The 20,267-nt window shown below is 37.7% G+C and overlaps 1 protein-coding gene across 7 annotated transcripts in view; it reads right to left on the bottom strand.

Moving 5' to 3' along the window:
* The window catches only part of NALCN (sodium leak channel, non-selective), a 365,686-nt gene that overhangs the window by 291,275 nt on the left and 54,144 nt on the right, over positions 1–20,267 (bottom strand). For all 7 annotated transcript variants that reach the window (XM_030813654.1, XM_030813651.1, XM_030813653.1 and 4 more), the window contains exon 7: positions 4,820–4,974. In XM_030813654.1, the coding sequence (XP_030669514.1) occupies positions 4,820–4,974 (155 nt within the window). The remainder of the gene's footprint in view (positions 1–4,819; positions 4,975–20,267) is intronic.

The following is a 20,267-nucleotide window of genomic DNA, read 5'->3' on the forward strand; positions in this document are numbered from 1 at the left end:
TTTGGGTATATACCCAGTAATGGGATGGCTGGGTCAAATGGTATTTCTAGTTCTAGATCCCTGAGGAATCGCCACACTGCCTTCCACAATGGTTGAACTAGTTTACAGTCCCACCAACAGTCCTCTCCAGCACGTGTTGTTTCCTGACTTTTTAATGATGGCCATTCTAACTGGTGTGAGATGATATCTCATTGTGGTTTTGATTTGCATTTCTCTGATGGCCAGTGATGATGAGCATTTTTTCACGTGTCTTTTGGCTGTACAAATGTCTTCTTTTGATAAATGTCTGTTCATATCCTTTGCCCACTTGTTGATGGGTTTTTTTTTTCTTGAAAATTTGTTTGAGTTCATTGTAGATTCTGGATATTAGCCCTTTGTCAGATGAGTAGATAGCAAAAATTTTCTCCCATTCTGTAGGTTGCCTGTTCACTCTGATGGTAGTTTCTTTTTCTGTGCAGAAGCTCTTTAGTTTAGTTAGATCCCATTTGTCAATTTTGGCTTTTCTTGCCATTGCTTTTGTTGTTTTAAACATGAAGTCTTTGCCCACGCCTACATCCTGAATGGCATTGCTTAGGTTTTCTTCCAGGGTTTTTATGGTTTCAGGTCTAACATTTAAGTCTTTAATCCATCTTGAATTAGTTTTTGTATAAGGTGTAAGGAGGGGATCCAGTTTCAGCTTTCCACATATGGCTAGCCAGTTTTCCCAGCACCATTTATTAAATAGGGAATCCTTTCCCCATTTCTTGTTTTTGTTGGGTTTGTCAAAGATCAGATAGTTGTAGATATGTGGCATTATCTCTGAGGGCTCTGTTCTGTTCCATTGGTCTGTATCTCTGTTTTGGTACCAGTACTGTGCTGTTTTGGTTACTGTAGCCTTGTAGTATAGTTTGAAGTCAGGTAGCGTGATGCCTCCAGCTTTGTTCTTTTGGCTTAGGATTGACTTGGCAATGCTGGCTCTTTTTTGGTTCCATATGAATTTTAAAGTAGTTTTTTTCCAATTCTGTGAAGAAAGTCATTGGTAGCTTGATGGGGATGGCACTGAATCTATAAATTACCTTGGGCAGTATGGCCATTTTCATGATATTGATTCTTCCTACCCATGAGCATGGAATGTTCTTCCATTTGTTTGTATCCTCTATTATTTCATTGAGCAGTGGTTTGTAGTTCTCCTTGAAGACATGATTGTATATCTAGAAAACCTCATTGTCTCAGCCCAAAATCTTCTGAAGACGATAGGCAACTTCAGCAAAGTCTCAGGATACAAAATTAATGTGCAAAAATCACAAGCACCAATAACAGACAAACAGAGAGCCAAATCAGGAGTGAACTCCCACTCACAATTGCTTCCAAGAGAATAAAATACCTAGGAATCCAACTTACAAGGGATGTGAAGGACCTCTTCAAGGAGAGCTACAAACCACTGCTCAATGTATGTGTTTCTTTAGTCCAGTGGTTCTTAACTCTGCATGCACTTAAATTAATCACCTGGAGAGCCTTTAAAAGCCATCTATTCCTTGTATCACTCTAAGGTTGTGATTTAATTGACATGAGGATGGTGCTTGAGAATCTGTGTGTTTTAAAAGTCTCTCCAGGTCATCCTAAGTTATAGCGGCCATGAAAACCTTCCCTTTAGCTTTTATCCCATTCTAGCCAACCCAGATCAGCAGCGTTGGGGCCCATCACAAAGCAGTTGTGTCCCCTCCACTCTATCTCCCCACCAACTGCTTGCAGAAATGAGGGCCTCTGCTTTGTGATGCTGCATGGGGTCCTAGTAAGCCTCCACAATCAGCCTTTGCTCTGATTCCCTGACTCAAATATGAGATGATTCTGTTCCTCCAGGAACATGCATTATCTTAGAATGTGGCTATCCTGCCGGTGCTGTCTGATATCCACAGTAGGCAGAATCCTCTCTGGAAGTTTTCTGTTAGACTCCCAGTCCAGTTTTTCAGACTTCTTAAATATGAAAATTTCATTTCTGTTTCTCAATCTTCTTGATATTTGGATGATTTTGGGGACACAAAGGGGCAAAGATGTCTTTACTCTTCAATCTTACAACAGAAGTTCCTTGTAATTTTTTCTACTCCATGACTCTGGCTTTTAATATACTTTAAAATTTGAATTTTTCAACATCATCAGTGTTAAACCTTAATGAGAAATAAACCTACTTATGCCAGAAATTTTATAAGTGAATTGAAATTCATGTTTTGAATGGTAATTTGATTAGTAAGAAAAGGAAATGGGCTCCTTTTTAACTAATCATAATTACTTACATATTCAAGTATATTAGCCAAATTCATATGCATAATTAGGCACCTAATTATGTTTTAAATTCAGAGGCATGCATGAAGAGATGATCATATGTGTCTAATAAAATATTTTATTTTCCTCATTTTGGGCAAAACATTGTCTTTTGTTTCCATAAGAACTTTCAAATATAGTAGTTTGTGTATCTGCAGAGATACATAATATCAGGAAGTAGCTATCAATTTCAATCTAAATTATAATGACCATTTAAAAATGTTTTGGTTATGGTACAAGATCAACATTTCATTATCTAACAATTAGTCATACAGTGATGATGAATTTGGGAAAAATAAGCAAACAGATGAAATTAAGCCTGTATAGAAAGGAAGGAGTCATGAGGAATAATGAATATTGCCAACAAAAACAGACAAAATCAGGCAAAAGAACAACAAGAAAACAACTTAATTCTCTATTGTGGCTCTACCTCCTCATACAAACATGCCTGGTTACCAATGAATTAAAAGGACATACGCTTTGTTGAGCCTATTAGTAAATATTTGTGGAGGGCTCCCTGTGAGCCAGGCATAGCCCTGTGCCCTGGAGACTTGAAGATGAAAAGATGCACTTCCTGTTTTCAAGCAGCTTAAATCCCTGGGAGATAAATTAACAGTACAGCTATAGTAACATAATTGCTTTAGTAGGGGGCGACTGCCTCCAAGGCAATTTCCTCCTAGAATTGGTCCTCTCGAGCCAGCACACTACAAGGAGACTTTTTCTCTCAAAAAGAGATTCTACCCTATATTAAGCAAAGCCATTGTAAGTCAGAGTGAAGAAAGATGAATCAACTTGAATATAATGCTGCATTTTGAATTTGGGTACAACTGTTGAATTAAAAATGGTAAGGGTGTGAGGTGCTTTAGCTACATGATTTTTAAAAATTGGAGGCTATTTTCTGTAAGGGCAACCTTAACCCTGGAATGGTGACCACTCCCCATAGAAGACATGGATACACTCAGACCCTAAAAGAAAGAGCTGCAGACTCTGATAAGGCATGCATTCTAGTCATGCCCAGCTGTTGGAACTCCTGAAGCTTATTTCACACAGCCTATCAGCCTATACATCTCGCCTCCCATACCCATCTGTGATTTCTTCCTCATGCCTAAAAGTTATTGGTATAATTCATGACGCCGCTGTACTTTTGAGAGAGAGGGAAGGATTTAAGATTAATTACCAAGTTGGATTAGTTTAAGAGAGTATAGAAAATTGAAATTGCTTCACATCAGTTGGCTTCTGGATTTTTGTGAAACAGGAGATAATATTATTGGTCAAAAGAGATGGAAGAATGCCATCTAACTATAATGCTTGAGATAAAATATGAGGAAATACTAAAACATAAAGATGAAAACTTGAGATGTTATTTGCAAAACTGACTTTAAAAAAGATACCATCAGCCCACGTTCAGTACTATATTCTATCTAAAAGCTGTAACTTTATGGTTTAGCATGCGGGCCTGACACTTGAAGAAATTTTAGTTTAAAAAATTACTCTGATAACAATTCTCAAGGCATAAAATACTTGTTTGGAATTATACATGTTTTGCTTTAATAATGTAATATGTGCAACTTGCATGGAATTATAAAAATACAATCACATCAACTAAATGGCAGATGCTAAGTTCTTTCATTATGTATGTAATGGCACATTTTAGGACTTAATAAGGCAAGCCAAGAAGAATGTACACATTTGAGTACATAGTTTTCATGCACAAGCATTTCCCATACATTTATTACTTAGTTGATGCATATTCATTAAGTAGTTCATTAATTGTCTTCTAATCAAGGAGCACTTTTCAGCTCTAGTGCACTCATCAATACCTAGTATTACAGTTTTTAAGACTTACCTTGCCTATTAGGGTATAGTTACATATGAAAGGAAACCAAATTTTATCTTTTTTTTTTTTTTTTTTTTGAGACGGAGTCTCGCTCTCGCCCAGTCTGGAGTGCAGTGGCACGATCTCGGCTCTCTGCAAGCTCTGCCTCCTGGGTTCACGCCATTCTCCTGCCTCAGCCTCCTGAGTAGCTGGGACTACAGGCGCCCGCCACCACGCCCGGCTAATTTTTTTGTATTTTTAGTAGAGACAGGGTTTCACCGTGTTAGCCAGGATGGTCTCGATCTCCTGACCTCGTGATCCGCCCACCTCAGCCTCCCAAAGTGCTGGGATTAGAGGCGTGAGCCACCACGCCTGGCTTAAATTTTGTTTATCTTTGAGTCAACAACCCAGAACCCTGTTCAACAAACAAATATTTTTAAATGCTATTATTAAGAATCGAAATAGTCAAAAATGAGAGACCTGTAACTCCATACAAACACTGCTGCCTATATACGTACACAGCATGTATGCTACGCACTGTCAGGTAGAATATATTATAAAATAGGCAAAGAATTAAAATTTGTATTTGTATTTCTTCTATACTACAGTGAGTCAAAATATTAGTATCAATTATTTAATTATTCTGTCCACTTCATAAACATCATAAAATAGAAACTTAAAACGTATTTTACCAGTAAGACAGACCTATCTCATTAAAGCCACTGTAGCCCAGCTCTTGCCTGCTAAGTCCCAGATCTTCAAGGTCCATGCATTTAAATCCAGGTGGGCACTGGTAGCCTTCTTCTAGCTCTGGTGAGCAGTGTGTGTCTGGAATAGCTAAACTATTCCAGGTTACATTCCTGTGAACAACACATGAAAGTGTTAGACAATTTCAACAATCACAAATGTTGATTACAATGAATAATGTAATTACTCTTCATTAATATCTATGTATCTGGCCAGATGAGGTTGCTCATGCCTGTAATCGTTGCACTTTGGGAGGCATAGGCAGGAGAATCCCTTGAGCCCAGGGATTCGAGGTTGTAGTGAACTGTGATCATGCCACTGCACTCTAGCCTGGGCAACAGAGCAAGACCTTGAGAGATCTTCTCTCTCTCTCTCTCTCTCTCTAAGAGTACAGCAAAGAGAATACATATATATATGTTTAGAGAGGGAGAGAGAGAGAAAGAGAGACCTTGAGAGACCTTCTTGCTCTTATGTTGTAGGTACCAAATCACTGATGACAAGCATTGTTGATGAGGTTAATAATATTTGTACCACACACTTTGAAACATAGAGTCAGGTCAGACTGAAGCGAAGATAGATCATTTGGCCTACATATAAGAATGAGAAATGAGGAGCTATAAGCGACATGTCTGTCTAAAATCATATCTTTCTGGCCCACCCAATTGTGGTAATTGGTAATATATATATGAGAGACCTTGAGAGATTTTCTCTTTCTCTGTCTCTCTCTCTCTCTCTCTCTCTCTCTCTCTATATATATATATATATATATATATATATATATGATGTTATTTGCAAAATTGTGTATGTGCATCTGAATAGTTTCAAGATTCATAATCCATAAATGATATTCATAACATTAATTACATATTAAACATTCTCAAATGATATCTGATTCATCCCCACAATAGCTCTTTATAAGAATACTATCACCATTACGGTTTTTGCCATTACAGACTGAGACCCAGATAAGCAAAGGAAGGAATTTTTCTACAGATTTGCAAAGAACGTTAACTTGTCTGAGGAGTCATTGTGATTCACAAAATCCTTGTCTCACTGTGGGCACAAATTTTACTTCCCCACTTCTAAGCAATGTTGCATGATGAAAATCATTTTCTGTGTGGTACGAATACTATGAAACTCACCAATGATACTTGTCCTTCCGAGTGTTGGAAGGTGTCTAGTTTAGAAAGAACCAGACAAATAAGGAGAAATGGAAGGAACTCAAGGTATCCCATAGGAAAGAGAGATTATGAGGTGATTTAGTGATAGCTCTAGGAATATTAGAATCCTTTAGGTGGATAATGACATAACCCATTTTTATCCTTCTTTAGAATAGGCTGGATATCAACTTGATATAAAGGATTTAGATATGTAATGGCTTTCCTGACAGCAAGTATAGATAACATAGGATTGCTGACTGTAGACTCTCATTCTGGGTTGACCTTAAAAATGGACCCCAAACAGCTGCTATCTGAGGTATCCCACACGGATTGTGCAGAAGCCAAAGTCTGGGCTAGATGATTTCAGAAGCCTTCTAAACCCATGACTGCGTTACACTTATTTCCCACTACATCAACGTTTCTGGGAATTTCTTAAATGGAGAACAACCCTAAGACAGCCTCAGTCACGTCAGTTCATGGCCAAATTGAGGTAGACTTACTGGATGACTATTTTTTCTTTAATATCTTCTTCTGTTCAGTTGCTGCTTCCATCCCTTTTATAATATGCTTTTTCTAAAGTCTGACACCTAATTGTGCAATCCCTTAGCTATTTGCTGCCACTACACATACACACATGTACATAGTTTTACACACACACACACACACGCCATGCCTGGGTGATACTATGCCAACTTCTCAGACATAAACAAAGCTCCAGAAACCTCACCCATGATTCAAACACCCTAAGCTATTCCTTTAGGGTTCTGCTCTTTGTTCGCAGCAGGTGAGCTCATCTGTCTGCTGGTCTCAGGAAATAAATGGTTAAATCATTGCTCCCTCTAGTCATATTTTAAGCTGGTCCTTTGGACCCCATCTGCAAAACCCAAGGGAAAGGCTCTAATTGTGGAAATTAATACAGTTGGGTGGGTCAGAAAGATATGATTTTAGACAGACACGTTGTGTATATCTCCCCATTTCTCATTCTTATACATAGGCCAAATGATTCATCTTTGCTTCAGTCTGATCTGACTGTTTCAGAGTGTGTGGTACAAATACTATGAACCTCATCAACAATGCTTGTCATCAATGATTTGGTACGTACAATATAACAGCAAGATGGTAAGGAGACTGGGCTTCTGAGTTTCAGAGTGAGGCTTTCTGGGTTTCATCCCAGCTCTGCCATTTACTGGTTGTGTGATTTAAATAAAGCTCTAAGGACCTCTAAGCTCAGTTTCCTCATCTGTAAGGTAGAGAGAGTAATCATAATTAAAAGCAAAGCTCATGTGAGGGTTAAGTAAAGTAAACCAAGCAATGCACTTTGCATAGCACCTAATGTGTTGTAAGTACTGTACTCAATAAAATGCTTGATCTAAATGATTAATCATTACAATAATACAATGTAGCATAAATCCCAGCATGTAAAAACAGAACAATAAAGACTTGTTAAAAGAGGAGAAGAAACTTTGGCATGTTCATAGAACTATGCAGCTAAGAGATACTTTATGGATCACCTAGTTCTTCATTTACTCTTGAAGGCAAGGTGAAGTTCAGAGAGGGAAGGGTTTACTAGCCCATCAAAATTACATATATTTTTAATTCCAAATACTTTTAAAAATACAATAGCAGAAATGTCTAAGATAACACTCTGTCTACATGAAAAAGTTTCAAAAAAATCACATTTCAGATATTTGGAGAAGAAATTGGACTTTGGAGCCAATCTTCTTGGGTGTGAGTTCTGACCTACTTATTACATGTGTGACTTAAGCATGCTTTAGTTTTCCAATCTATAATGGTGTGAAAACGTCTACCTCATATGCCTGGGGTGAGAGGTAAAGTATTTACATCTGTAAAGTGTATAAAACAGGTACTTGATAGACAATCAATGCTAGATGTTACCTACTGTTATTGACAGTTTGAAAGTTGTAGATTTCCTAGATTGAAACTCCAGCCCTGTGTGTACAGCCTCAGTTATCCCACTTCCAAAATGAGGATAGTTATTGCATTCTTTGTAGGGGCATTTTAATGATTAAATTAGATAATGTGCAACACTCAGAATGGTGCCAAAAATAAGTTAATCACTCAATTGTTAACTATTATGATTTTTTAAATTAATTTATAAATATTAGAGTATTTTTTCCTTTTTTCTTCCTATTATATTTGCTTTTTCTTTCATATTAGTGCCGATACTCATTTTAAGCACAACTCTCACTAGATATTATTTTGAAGTCTTTGGCTTCAGAGGCAGCAGGCTTGAAACATTTTTACCAACATCAAGCTATTAGCAAATGCTTATTAGAAACACATTTATTAGATGATTAATTGCCCTGGAACACACGTATCTAAAACCACAAGGTAATTACTGTTTTTAAAAATTGAAATGAATGTCAAGAGTTTCAGAATATATATTTGTTAATCTTTGTTTCATTTTTTTCAGTTAACAAGAATCTTCCAGATTTTATTTTTATTCATTAACCTTAATTATTTCCGTAGTCATTTTCCCTCAGGTACTTTGGAAAGAGAACAAGTGACTCTCTGGAGTTGGGGGTGGGGTGGATGGAATTCTTGCCCCACCAGGCAAATCCTGGACATAGACAGAGATTCTTTCAGTGATAATAAATATCCACTCATGTTCAAATGGGTTTCAAGACCAGCATTTCTTACTCACAGATTTCTTAAATAAAGTATCTACTTGTAATCTCTCTCTTTTAATTTTTTAGCCCATTTCTGTGACCTCCAAGACACTGAAATTATTTTTGTTCACTTCCATATGCTATATCCAATCAGAAAAATTTTAGTTTTATCTTCTGTGACCCTTCAGCAGTGCTCTGAATTGTTGTTTTTGTGGTAGAAAAAATACTGGTTCCCTAAAGATGTCCCAATTCTAACATATGGAACCTGTGAGTAGATAACATTGCATAGCAAAAGGGAACTAAAGTTATAGGTGTGATTAAGGCTAAAGGCATTAAATTTGGGAGACGATCCTGAATTATCCAGGTGGAACCAACCTAACCCCGTGAATCCCTAACAGTAAAGAACCTCACCTGGCTGTGGTTGGAGAGAGATGTGAGTATGGGAGGAAGACACAGATGCAACTCTGCTGGCTTTGAAGGTGCTGGTTTGTCCGTATTTATTAGGCCATTCTGCTTTTCCATCTCCTCTAGTCATGAGCTGACCTTTAGCTGTGAGCTGCTCTGAGCTCTGTCTTTGGCCTTTCTCTTTTTTCATGATAACTCTCCCAGGCAATCTCACCCACTTTCATGATTTCTCAATTCTCTGTCATCCGATACATCGTTGTAGAGTCTTAGAGCTACATGTCCAACTGCTTATTAGATTTCTCCACTTGGCTACACCACAAGTACCTCCAGCTCAATAGGTCCCTTATTCAATTTGAAACCCTAAACCAGAGTTCCCTGTCACAACGAATAGGACCAGCTTCCAAACCGTGGAGCAAGCTTGAAGTCTTAGAATCATGCTTGATCCCTGCTTCTCCATCAACCCTCATAAGTAATCATCACGTTCTCCAACATATTCTCAAAATATCTTTCAAGCTAATTCCATTCTCTCCATCTCCCTCTCTACGCACACTCTTATCTGGCCTCCTCACTGGCCACCCTGCCTCCCACTCTTAGCCTTTCTGATACATTTGGCACAAAGCATATGGAGAGACCGTTAATAATCACTGTCCTACTTTAACACTGGCAAACCTGTAACATGGTCCACAAGATCCTGAAGGAGCTGGCTCCTCCCACACTTCAAACACCCCTTTGTACCCCCTTTCCCCAAGTATCCTAGTGTCTGACCATGTTGGCCTTTCCCAGCTCCAACCTAATGAGGGGTCTTCTCCTCCACTTGGAAGTCTCTCCTGTTTTCTTTGGTTAACCCCATTTTTGTAGCCTTCAGGCCCCAGTATGACTATCATTTTCTCGGGGGAACCACTCCAAGTCCTTTCCACTGGGTCAGGTTTCCCTGCTATAACTTCTCAAGGTACCCTCACTTTTTGTTTCTGGCACTTGAGACAAAGGCAATTCATGCTTGTGTGGTATCTGTTCATTGGATGTCTTCCAAACTCAACTGTTCCTTAGTGTAATTTCCAATTCCATGAAGTCCCTGACGCACAGTCTATGATAGTTAAATTTATGTATCAACTTGACTAAAGTATGGTGCCTGGCTGTTTGGTCAAACACCAGTCTAGATGTTGCTGTGAAGGTATTTTATAGTTGTGATTAACACTCAAATTGATAGACTTTGAGTAAAGCATGTTACCCTCCATAATGTGAGTGGGACTCATCTTATTAATAGGAAAGATTTTGACTTCTCAGCAGTGAGAGGTCACTGGCCTACCACATCTTTGGCAGAGCCTTTGGACTGCCACATCAGCTTCTGCTGAAATTTCCAGGCTTCCCTGAAGATTTTGGTCTTAACAGCCTACAAAATTACATGAGCCAATTCCTTAAAGTAAATCTCTTTATATCTGTATCTGTATCTATAGACATATCTTTTGAGCTAAGCCAACATATATATACACATATTTATATATATATATACATCTATACACACATATATACACATATATACTATATATACACACATATATATACATATATACTATATATATACACACACACATACATACATATATAATATATTCTATTCTATATTCTCTCTGGAGAAACCTAATATATAGTAGATGTTTAATAATTATTTTCTGAATAAATGAATGAATGAATGAACGAGTGTGTCTTTCTACCATTATTTATTTGTAAATAATTTTTTACAAATAAAAATTTGTATGGTGAATTATTTATTTGTAAACTACAGAAACTCTTTAATAAGTGGATCCTGTTGTTTTATGCATTTTTAAGTGTAATAATCCACAAATTGGCACTGATTTTCAATGTTTTAAATTTCTGGCTTTATTAGTTTCCATGTATCAAAATGAGTACTAGAATCCCTGGGAGCAGCTAATTGTTTTTTTAAAAGCCTTCAATTATCCTCCTAGCATATGTTTGCTTGCTTGTTTTTAATTCTTAACAAAACATTCTATTTACAAATAACATTTTGTAGGAGTTTGAGATCTAAGAAAATGTGTTCTGAACTTGTTACTAAAATTGTTGATAATGGCCACAAACAATACCTCAGGACCTCAGAGTCCTGTGGTTTTAAGTTATTCACCACTCCTAGGGGTGCAGAGCACTGAGCTGTACATCGTAACACAAAGACGATCATCTCAGTTCGGTGATTAACCAACTTAATTATGCTGGGAGATTCACTTGAAACATTTGAACCTCAGTTTCCTCATCTGAAAAATGAGAAACTTTCCAGCTGTTTAAAAAACAATTCCCAGAAGGACCTCATAACGCTTTCATATAAAAGAAAAGGGATACACTTAGAGTGCAAGCATGTGTCCCATAATTCAACATATGCTTCACTGTGCATAGTTCTCTCACCACAAGACTCACCAATGACAAAGGCAATAACTTAAGACTTCATGTTAAGATTCCTCTCTTCGTTATTCACAATACCGTCTTTCTCTACAGATATGGAACTACCATCACTGCTTCTGGCACTGCACTTAGTGTTGGCCTTCTGTAATCACTGTCATTAATGAATATGACTATGCTTATAATGACTTAGCCTCTTTTCAGAAAAATTTTCCCATATTCGTAGGGGGGCACTTAATTGTATTTGAACATCTGTTTATTAATTTATAATAATTATTTTTGACAAGCCTACTCTATGCCACACAGCATGCTAGGAATGGAGATGAATAAAAGTAATAAAGTGGACTCAGGGACTTTACTGCTTAGTATGAGAGAGAATAAAAAGGTAAGGACTACAGGAGAGTGTGATGAATGCTTTAAGAGCTATCTATATGCTCCTGATGTTAACTGAAGTTCAAAGCGGAAACATCAACTATGACTACGGGTGGCAGATGGTGGGTAATGGGAAAACCTTGCAATAGGGTGTTGCTTGGAGTGACTACTATTAAAGGATCCACAGGTACTAGTTCTAGGGATGGAATAAACAGCATAGCATTCTGGAAAGTAAGAATGTCAGAGCCTGCATTTGCATATGAGAGAGAGAGAGAAAGAGAGAGACGTTTTCACCTTTTCACTGGTGAGTGTAGCTGTTTAGTGAGATACGAGGATTGTTAACAAGCAGTTGTTATCATATAAAAGCAATTTTTAAACTACACTGTTAGAGATTTATAGATTAGGGTAAAAGACAAGGATTTGTGCTGCCCTAAATGGATACTGAAACTGATGCAGCATGAGCTGATTATAAACTGTTCCTAGTAGGTGAGAAAGGACATAAAAGGTCAAAAGATACTCACAAAATAAATTATTACTAAATTTACTTGCTGGATTTTCACCACATATACCTATGATAGGAATTTATACATAGCAATTTTGTTTACATTGTTATTACCTTTTTTGGTTGAAAAACTAAAGACAAGCAGGCTAAGGATGACTTTTTGGTATCAAAATTTGACCCACTTGTTGTAAAAGACATTTGCAGAGTCCAAGCTACATTTCTGAAGTTGGCATTCCACAAGAAATTGTCAATGATGTAAATAAATAAGTAGCCCAACAAATCCACATGCAACAGATAACACTATACAACTTGAGCATTTTGTTTTTTATTGCATCTGTAAGCCTTCATTTTTATTTATATTGTATGTTCTAGAAATACATCAAAAACAGAGGAACACAATTCTAAATAAACCCATGGAGAAAATTACACCCACACACAATCATACATAGACACAGACACAAACTCTTTTGCACTCAAGAGAATAATGAATATAGCCTTTGATACCTTACATGGTGCTTGTCTTGCCTTTTGTGGCAGATATAAAAATTTAGCAAGACACATTATCTCGCTAAAAGCTGACCCCTAGATTGAGATGTTTTCCTGGTCATTGCATGTACTCACAGAAAACTTAGTCTGGCTGTTACCACCTTCCAGCTTCATTTCAGACAATTATCTGATTTCATTTTCACTCTTATTTAGCTTCCTCTGGTCAGGATTAATTATAAACTTCTATGAATTGGTCTGGCTAATTCTAATGCCGGATGCTTTGGAAAAACTAATCCCACCCTGGAAAGCAAGAGTCTTATTTGCAGAGATAAATTATTTATTGATTTTGGAAAACTTTTAATGGCTCTGCCTGGACTTTTAGTGGAACTGTAAAACAAGATAAATATTCTGAAGCAGGAAATAATATTGACATCACAGCTCTTTTAATAAACAAGTTAACCTGGCACATTTTTTTCTAGGAAATAAGTTGTAAAACTGAGTATTTTAATATGGTTTTCCCACTCCTTTCACCCATTCCTGAAACGGTTGGTAGGCAAAGTTGTAAAGAATTGTAGACATCATGCATAAAAATGGTAAAATTAAGTATTTTTTTCAAATATTGTGACTATGAAATTTAAGTGACAAGGCAGTACATCATTTTATTTTAAAGGAATATTTTAAATAGTTATCTTGTTATATCTGAATAGCTTTTAAAAATAATATATATTCCCCAAGTTGACTCCCTCAACTACTTTGCCAATATGGATAAGGGACAGTGCACCTAACAGGAGCTAGAAGACTGCAGTTGGGTTAGGATAAGGCAATGAGAGGGCACAAACATATTCAAAATAATATCAGAAAAGTTGGTCGGGTGCAGTGGCTCACACCTGCAAACCCAGCACTTTGGGAGGCCGAGGTGGGCGGATCACCTAAAGTCAGGAATTCGAGACCAGCCTGGCCAACACAGCAAAACCCGTCTTTTCTAAAAATACGAAAATTAGCCAGGTTTGGTAGTGCGTGCCTGTAATCCCAGCTACTTGGGAGGCTGAGGCAGGAGAATCGCTTGAACCCAGCGGGTAGAGGTTGCACTGAGCCAACATCATGCCATTGAACTACAGCCTGGGCAACAGAGTGAGATTCCATCTCAAAAAGAAAAGAAAAGAAAAGAAAAGTTAAGCATCAGGACACAGAGGATGCACTGATCAGCTCCAAACTGGAAATGTGAAACCATTTGAGGTTATAAAGCAATCCACTGTCTTTGACTTTTAAAATCTGGGCCAAGAGATCCTCATGCAGCAACTTTTCTCCTTTTGCCTTAGGAACTGGAAGATACAGGGTGAGAATCTATATGTAAAGAGAGCCGGTTGACTCTGGTGGAAAGGGGCCACCAGAATTCAGGGCCAAGCATAACAGGACTTCAGTTGGTAATTCAGCCAATTAACTTTGGCAAGGAGCAATTTGCTCATCTTCCTTGTGAAGATCAAATTTATGAGACTGCATTATAAATTAGCAATTGTGAATATAAATCACCTCTTACATACTTGGAGGTCAAAATACATCTTTGTTAATTGAATGTGGTTTGACTGAGTTGTATGGCTGGAGAGAGGCAATTTTTTTTCCACTCCAATAAGCTTTCATCCTTTCAAGATGGCCAGACATACTAACGACTCCCTGATATAGTTTGGATATTTGTCCTCGCCCAAATCTCATTGAAGTATACTCCTCAGTGCTGGAGGTGGCGCCTGGTGGGAGGTGATGGGATCACTGGGGCAGATCCCTCATGAATGGCTTGGGCCAACTCCTAGGTGATCAATGAGCTCCTGCTCTGAGTTCACATGGGGATCTGGTCATTTACAAGTGTAGGGCACCTCCCCTCCACTATCTCTCTCTCGTGCTCATTATTGTCATGTGATGTGCCTGCTCCCCGTCTGCCTTCTGCCATGATTGTAAGCTTCCTGAGGCCTCATCAGAAGCTGAGCAGGTGCCCAGTGCCATGCTTCCTGTACAGCCTGGAGAACCATGAGCCAATTAAACCTTTCCTCTTTATAAAATATCCAGTCTCCAAATTGGATAAAGAGTTAAGATCCATTGGTATGCTGTATTCAGGGGACCCATCTCATGTGCAAAGACACACATAGGCTCAAAATAAAGGGATGGAGGAAGACCTACCAAGCAAATGCAAAGAAAAAAAAAAAAGCAGGGGTTGCAATCCTAGCCTCTGAGAAAACGGACTTTAAACCAACAAAGATAAAAAAAGACAAAGAATGGCATTACTTAAAGGTAAAGGGATCAATTCAATAAGAAGAGCTAACTATCCTAAATATATATGCACCCAATACAGGAGCACCCAGATGCATAAAACAAGCACAAAGAGACTTAGACTCCCACAAAATAATAGTGGGAGAATTTAACACCCCACTGTCAATATTAGACAGATCAATGAGACAGAAAATTAACAAGGATATTCAGGACTTGAACTCAGCTCTGGATCAAGTGGACCTAATGGACATCTATAGAACTCTCAACCCCAAATCAACAGAATATACATTCTTCTCAGTGAGACATGGCACTTATTCTAAAATCAACCACACAATTTAAAGTAAAACACTGCTCAGCAAATGCAAAAGGACTGAACTCATAACAAACAGTCCCTCAGACCACCCTGTAATCAAATTAGAACTCAGGATTAAGAAACTCACTCAAAACAACACGATTACAAGGAAATTGAACAACCTGCTCCTGAATGACTCCTGGGTAAATAATGAAGTTAAGGCAGAAATCAAGAAGTTCTTTGAAACCAATGAGAACAAACAGACAATGTACCAGAATATCTGGGAACTAAAGTAGTGTTAAAAAGGAAATTTATAGCACTAAATGCCCACATCAGAAAGCTAGAACGATCTCAAATGGATACCCTAACATCACAATTAAAAGAACTAGAGAAGCAAGAGCAAATAAATCTAAAAGCTAGCAGAAGACAAGAAATAACTAAGATCAGAGCAGAATTGAAGGAGATAGTGACACAAGAAGCCATTCAAAAAATTAACGAATCCAGGATCTGGTCTTTTGAAAAAATTAACAAAATAGATAGACTGCTAGCTAAACTGATAAAGAAGCAAAGAAAGAAGAATCAAACAGACACAACAAAAAATGATAACGGGGATATCACCACTGACCCCATAGAAATACAAAATACCTTCAGAATACTATAAACACCTCTACCTAAATAAACTAGAAAATCTAGAAGAAATGGATAAATTCCTGGACACACACACCCTCCCAAGAAGTTGGCTCCCTAAATAAACCAATAACAAGTTCTGAAATTGAGGTAGTAATTAATAGCCTACCAACCAAAAAAAGCCCAGGACCAGACAGATTCACAGCCAAATTCTACCAGAGGTACAAAGAGGAGCTGGTATCATTCCTTCTGAAACTATTCCAAAAGAATTGAAAAGGAGCGATTCCTTCGTAACTCATTTTATGAGGTCAGCATCATCCCGATACCAAAACCTGGCAGAGACACAACAACAACAAAAATAAAACTTCAGGCCAATATCCCTGATGAACATCAATGCAAAAATCCTCAATAACATACTGGTAAACAGAATCCAACAGCACATCAAAAAGCTTACCCACCACAATCAAGTCGGCTTCATCCCTGAGGTGTAATGCTGGTTCAGCATACACAAATCAATAAACGTAATTCATCACATAAACAGAACCAGAGACAAAAGCCACATGATTCTCAATAGATGCAGAAAAGGCCTTTGATAAAATTCAACAACTCTTCATGTTAAAGTTTTCAATAAACTAGGTATTGATGGAACATATCTCAAAATAATAAGTGCTATTTGTGACAAACCCACAGCCAATATCATACTGAATGGGCAAAAGCTGGAAGCATTCTTTTTGAAAACTCATGCAAGACAAGGATGCCCTCTCTCACCACTCCTATTCAACATAGTATTGGAAGTTCTGGCCAGAGAAGTCAAGAGAAAGAAATAAAGTGTATTTAAATAGGAAGAGAGGAAGTGAAATTTTCTGTTTCCAGATGACATGATTCTATAGTTAGAAAACCCCATCATCTTAGCCCCCAAACTCCTTAACCTGATAAGCAACTTCAGCAAATCTCAGGATACAAAATGGATGTGCAAAAATCACAAGTATTCCTATACACAAAAAATACACAAGCAGAGAGCCAAATCATGAATGAACTCCCATTCACAATTGCTACAAAGAGAATAAAATACTTAGGAATACAACTTACAAGGGACGTGAAGGACCTCTTCAAGGAGAACTACAAACCACTGCTCAAGGGAATAAGAGAGGACACAAACAAATGGAAAAACATTCCATCCTCACGGATAGGAAGAATCAATATCATGAAAATGGCCATACTGCCCAAAATAAATTATAGATTCAATGCTATTCCCATCAAACTACCACTGACATTCTTCACAGAATTAGAAAAAACTACCCTAAATTTCATATGGAACCAAAAAAGAGCCTGTATAGCCAAGACAATCCTTAGCAAAAAGAACAAAGCTTGAGGCATCATGCTACCTGACTTCACACTATACTACAAGGCTAGAGTAACCAAAACAGCATGGTACCGGTACCAAAACAGCCATATAGACCAATGGAACAGAACAGAGACCTCAGAAATAACATCACACATCTACAACCATCTGATCTTTGACAAACCTGACAAAAACAAGCAGTAGGTAAAGGATTCCCTATTTAATAAATGGTGCTGAGAAAACTTGCTAGCCATATGCAGAAAACTAAAACTGGACCCCTTATACCTTAGACAAAAATTAACTCAAGATGGATTAAAGACTTAAATGTTAAACCCATAACCATAAAAACCCTGGAAGAAAACTTAGGTAATACCATTCAGGACATAGACATGGACAATGATTTCATGATGAAAACGCTAAAAGCAATAGCAAGAAAAGCCAAAATAGACAAATGGGATCTAATTAAACTAGAAGCACTAAAGAGCTTATGCACAGCAAAAGAAACTACCATCAGAGTGAACAGGCAACCTACAGAATGGGAGAAAATTTTTGTAATCTACCCATCTGACAAAGGTCTAATATCCAGAATCTATAAGAAATGTAAACAAATTCGCAAGAAAAAAAGAAACAACCCCGTCAAAAAGTGAACAAAGGATATGAACAGACTCTTCTCAAAAGAAGACATTTATGCAGCCAAAAAACATGAAAGTTCAACATCACTGATCACTAGAGAAATGCAAACCAAAACCACAGTGAGATACCATCTCACGCCAGTCAGAATGGCGATTATTAAAAAGTCAAGAAACAATAAATGCTGGCGAGGATGTGGAGAAATAGGAACGCTTTTACACTGCTAGTAGGAATGTAAATTAGTTCAACCATTGTGGAAGACAATGTGATGATTCATCAAGGATCTAGAACCAGAAATACCATTTGACCCAGCAATCCCATTACTGGGTATATACCCAAAAGAATATAAATCATTCTACTATAAAGATACCTGTACATGTATGTTTATTGCAACACTATTTACAATAGCAAAGACACGGAACCAACCCAAATACCCATCAATGATAGACTGGACTAAGAAAATGTGGGACATATACACCATGGAATACTATGCAGTCATAAAAAGAAATGAGATCAAATCCTTTGTAGGGACATGGATGAAGCTGGAAGCCATCACCTTCAGCAAACTAACACAGGATCAGAAAACCAAACAGTGCATCTTCTCACTCATAAGTGGGAGTTGAACAATGAGAACGTATGGACACAGGGAGGGCAACAACACATACTGGGGTCTGTCGTGGGGTGAGGGGCAGGGAGAGGGAGAGCATTAGGACAAACAGCTAATGCATGCAGGGCTGAAAACCTTGATGATGGGTTGATAGGTGCAGCAAACCACCATGGCACATGTATACCTATGTAGCAAACCTGCACATTCTGCACATGTATCCCAGAACTTAAAGTACAATTTTTTTAAAAAGCAAACAAGTAAATAAATGGATACAAAGCAGAAAAAAAAAAGAAGAGAATACTTATTTAACAGGATGGCATTTATTACCCAGAAAGTTCTGAAAAAAATTATTAGGAGATACTTGCTCCCTAGGGTGCTAAAGATAGACTACTTAAAATCAACATTACAAATTACAGAACATGAAAGATACGTGTATCTTGAACTTTGCATAAAACTGATGTCTCTTTATGGTTAAATTTAGACTATAATTTACTTTGGAGGGGGCAATATCGCAGCAGTGATGCTGTGTCCTTCTGTGTGCATCAGCACATCATAAAAACTTGTCCTAGCGCAGTTAACGTTAATGATTCACTTGGTTAAAGAGCTCTCTGACAGACGGTCGCACTACAGAGTTAATTATTTTTCTCTTCATTATTAGGTATCTTTATGCTGCTGATGTGCATAAACCATCACATTTAATCTGGCAGCTGCCCTTCTTTCTTAGGTTTTCTTTGCATGTATCTGTCTTTGGTAAATGAAAACTCTCATCTTTGTTTACACGCCAGAAAAACTAGAAAAAGAAACACAGCCTCTTCCACTTACTGAATTTTTGACAAAATATTCTTCTTTGGCCAAAAACATTGACATGACTGGTGAGCTTGTTAAAAATTCAGAAACTGAGTCTTTCTTCCAGATCTTCTGAAAAAACAGTCTACATTTACACGATCTCCAGTTTATTGTACACATTAAAATTTGAGAGGTACCTTTTAAGTCAATATGTCTTTTCCATCTGAAAAATATACAGAACTCATTCTGTATGATACAAATATAGGACTCAAAAATGTAATAAAAGAAATATAATACCCAATCTCAGTTTTTCTTTCTTTCTTTCTCTCTCTCTTTCTTTCTCTCTTTTCTTTCTTTCTTTCTTTCTTTCTTTCTTTCTTTCTTTCTTTCTTTCTTTCTTTCTTTCTTTCTTTCTTTCCTTCTCTCTCTCTCTCTTTCTTTCTCTCTTCCTCTGTTCCTCTCTCTCTCCCCTTCCTTCCTTCCGTCCTTCCTTCCTTCCTTCCTTCCTTCCTTCCTTCCTTCCTTCCTTCCTTCGATGGAATTTCACTCTGTGACCCAGGCTAGAATGCAGTGGCATGATATCGGCTCACTGCAACTCCCCCACCTCCCGGGCTCCAGCGATTCTTGTGCCTCAGCTCCCAAGTAGCTGGGATCCATTCCCAGCTATTTTTTGTATTTTCAGTAGAGATGGGGTTCCACCATATTGCCCAGGTTGGTCTTGAACTCCTAGTCTCAAGTCATCTGCCCATCTTGATCTCTCAAAGTGCTGGGATTACAGGCATGAGCCACCGTGCCCTGCCAGTTTCAGGTATTTCTTTATAGCAATGAAAGAATGGATTTACACACTTCCCAATGACGTGAACATGAAAAGTAAAGTCGGTGAGGGATTTTAAAAGTGCCAA

This window comes from Nomascus leucogenys, chromosome 5 (assembly GCF_006542625.1).
Source record: "Nomascus leucogenys isolate Asia chromosome 5, Asia_NLE_v1, whole genome shotgun sequence".
NCBI classification, from domain to species: Eukaryota; Metazoa; Chordata; class Mammalia; order Primates; family Hylobatidae; genus Nomascus; species Nomascus leucogenys.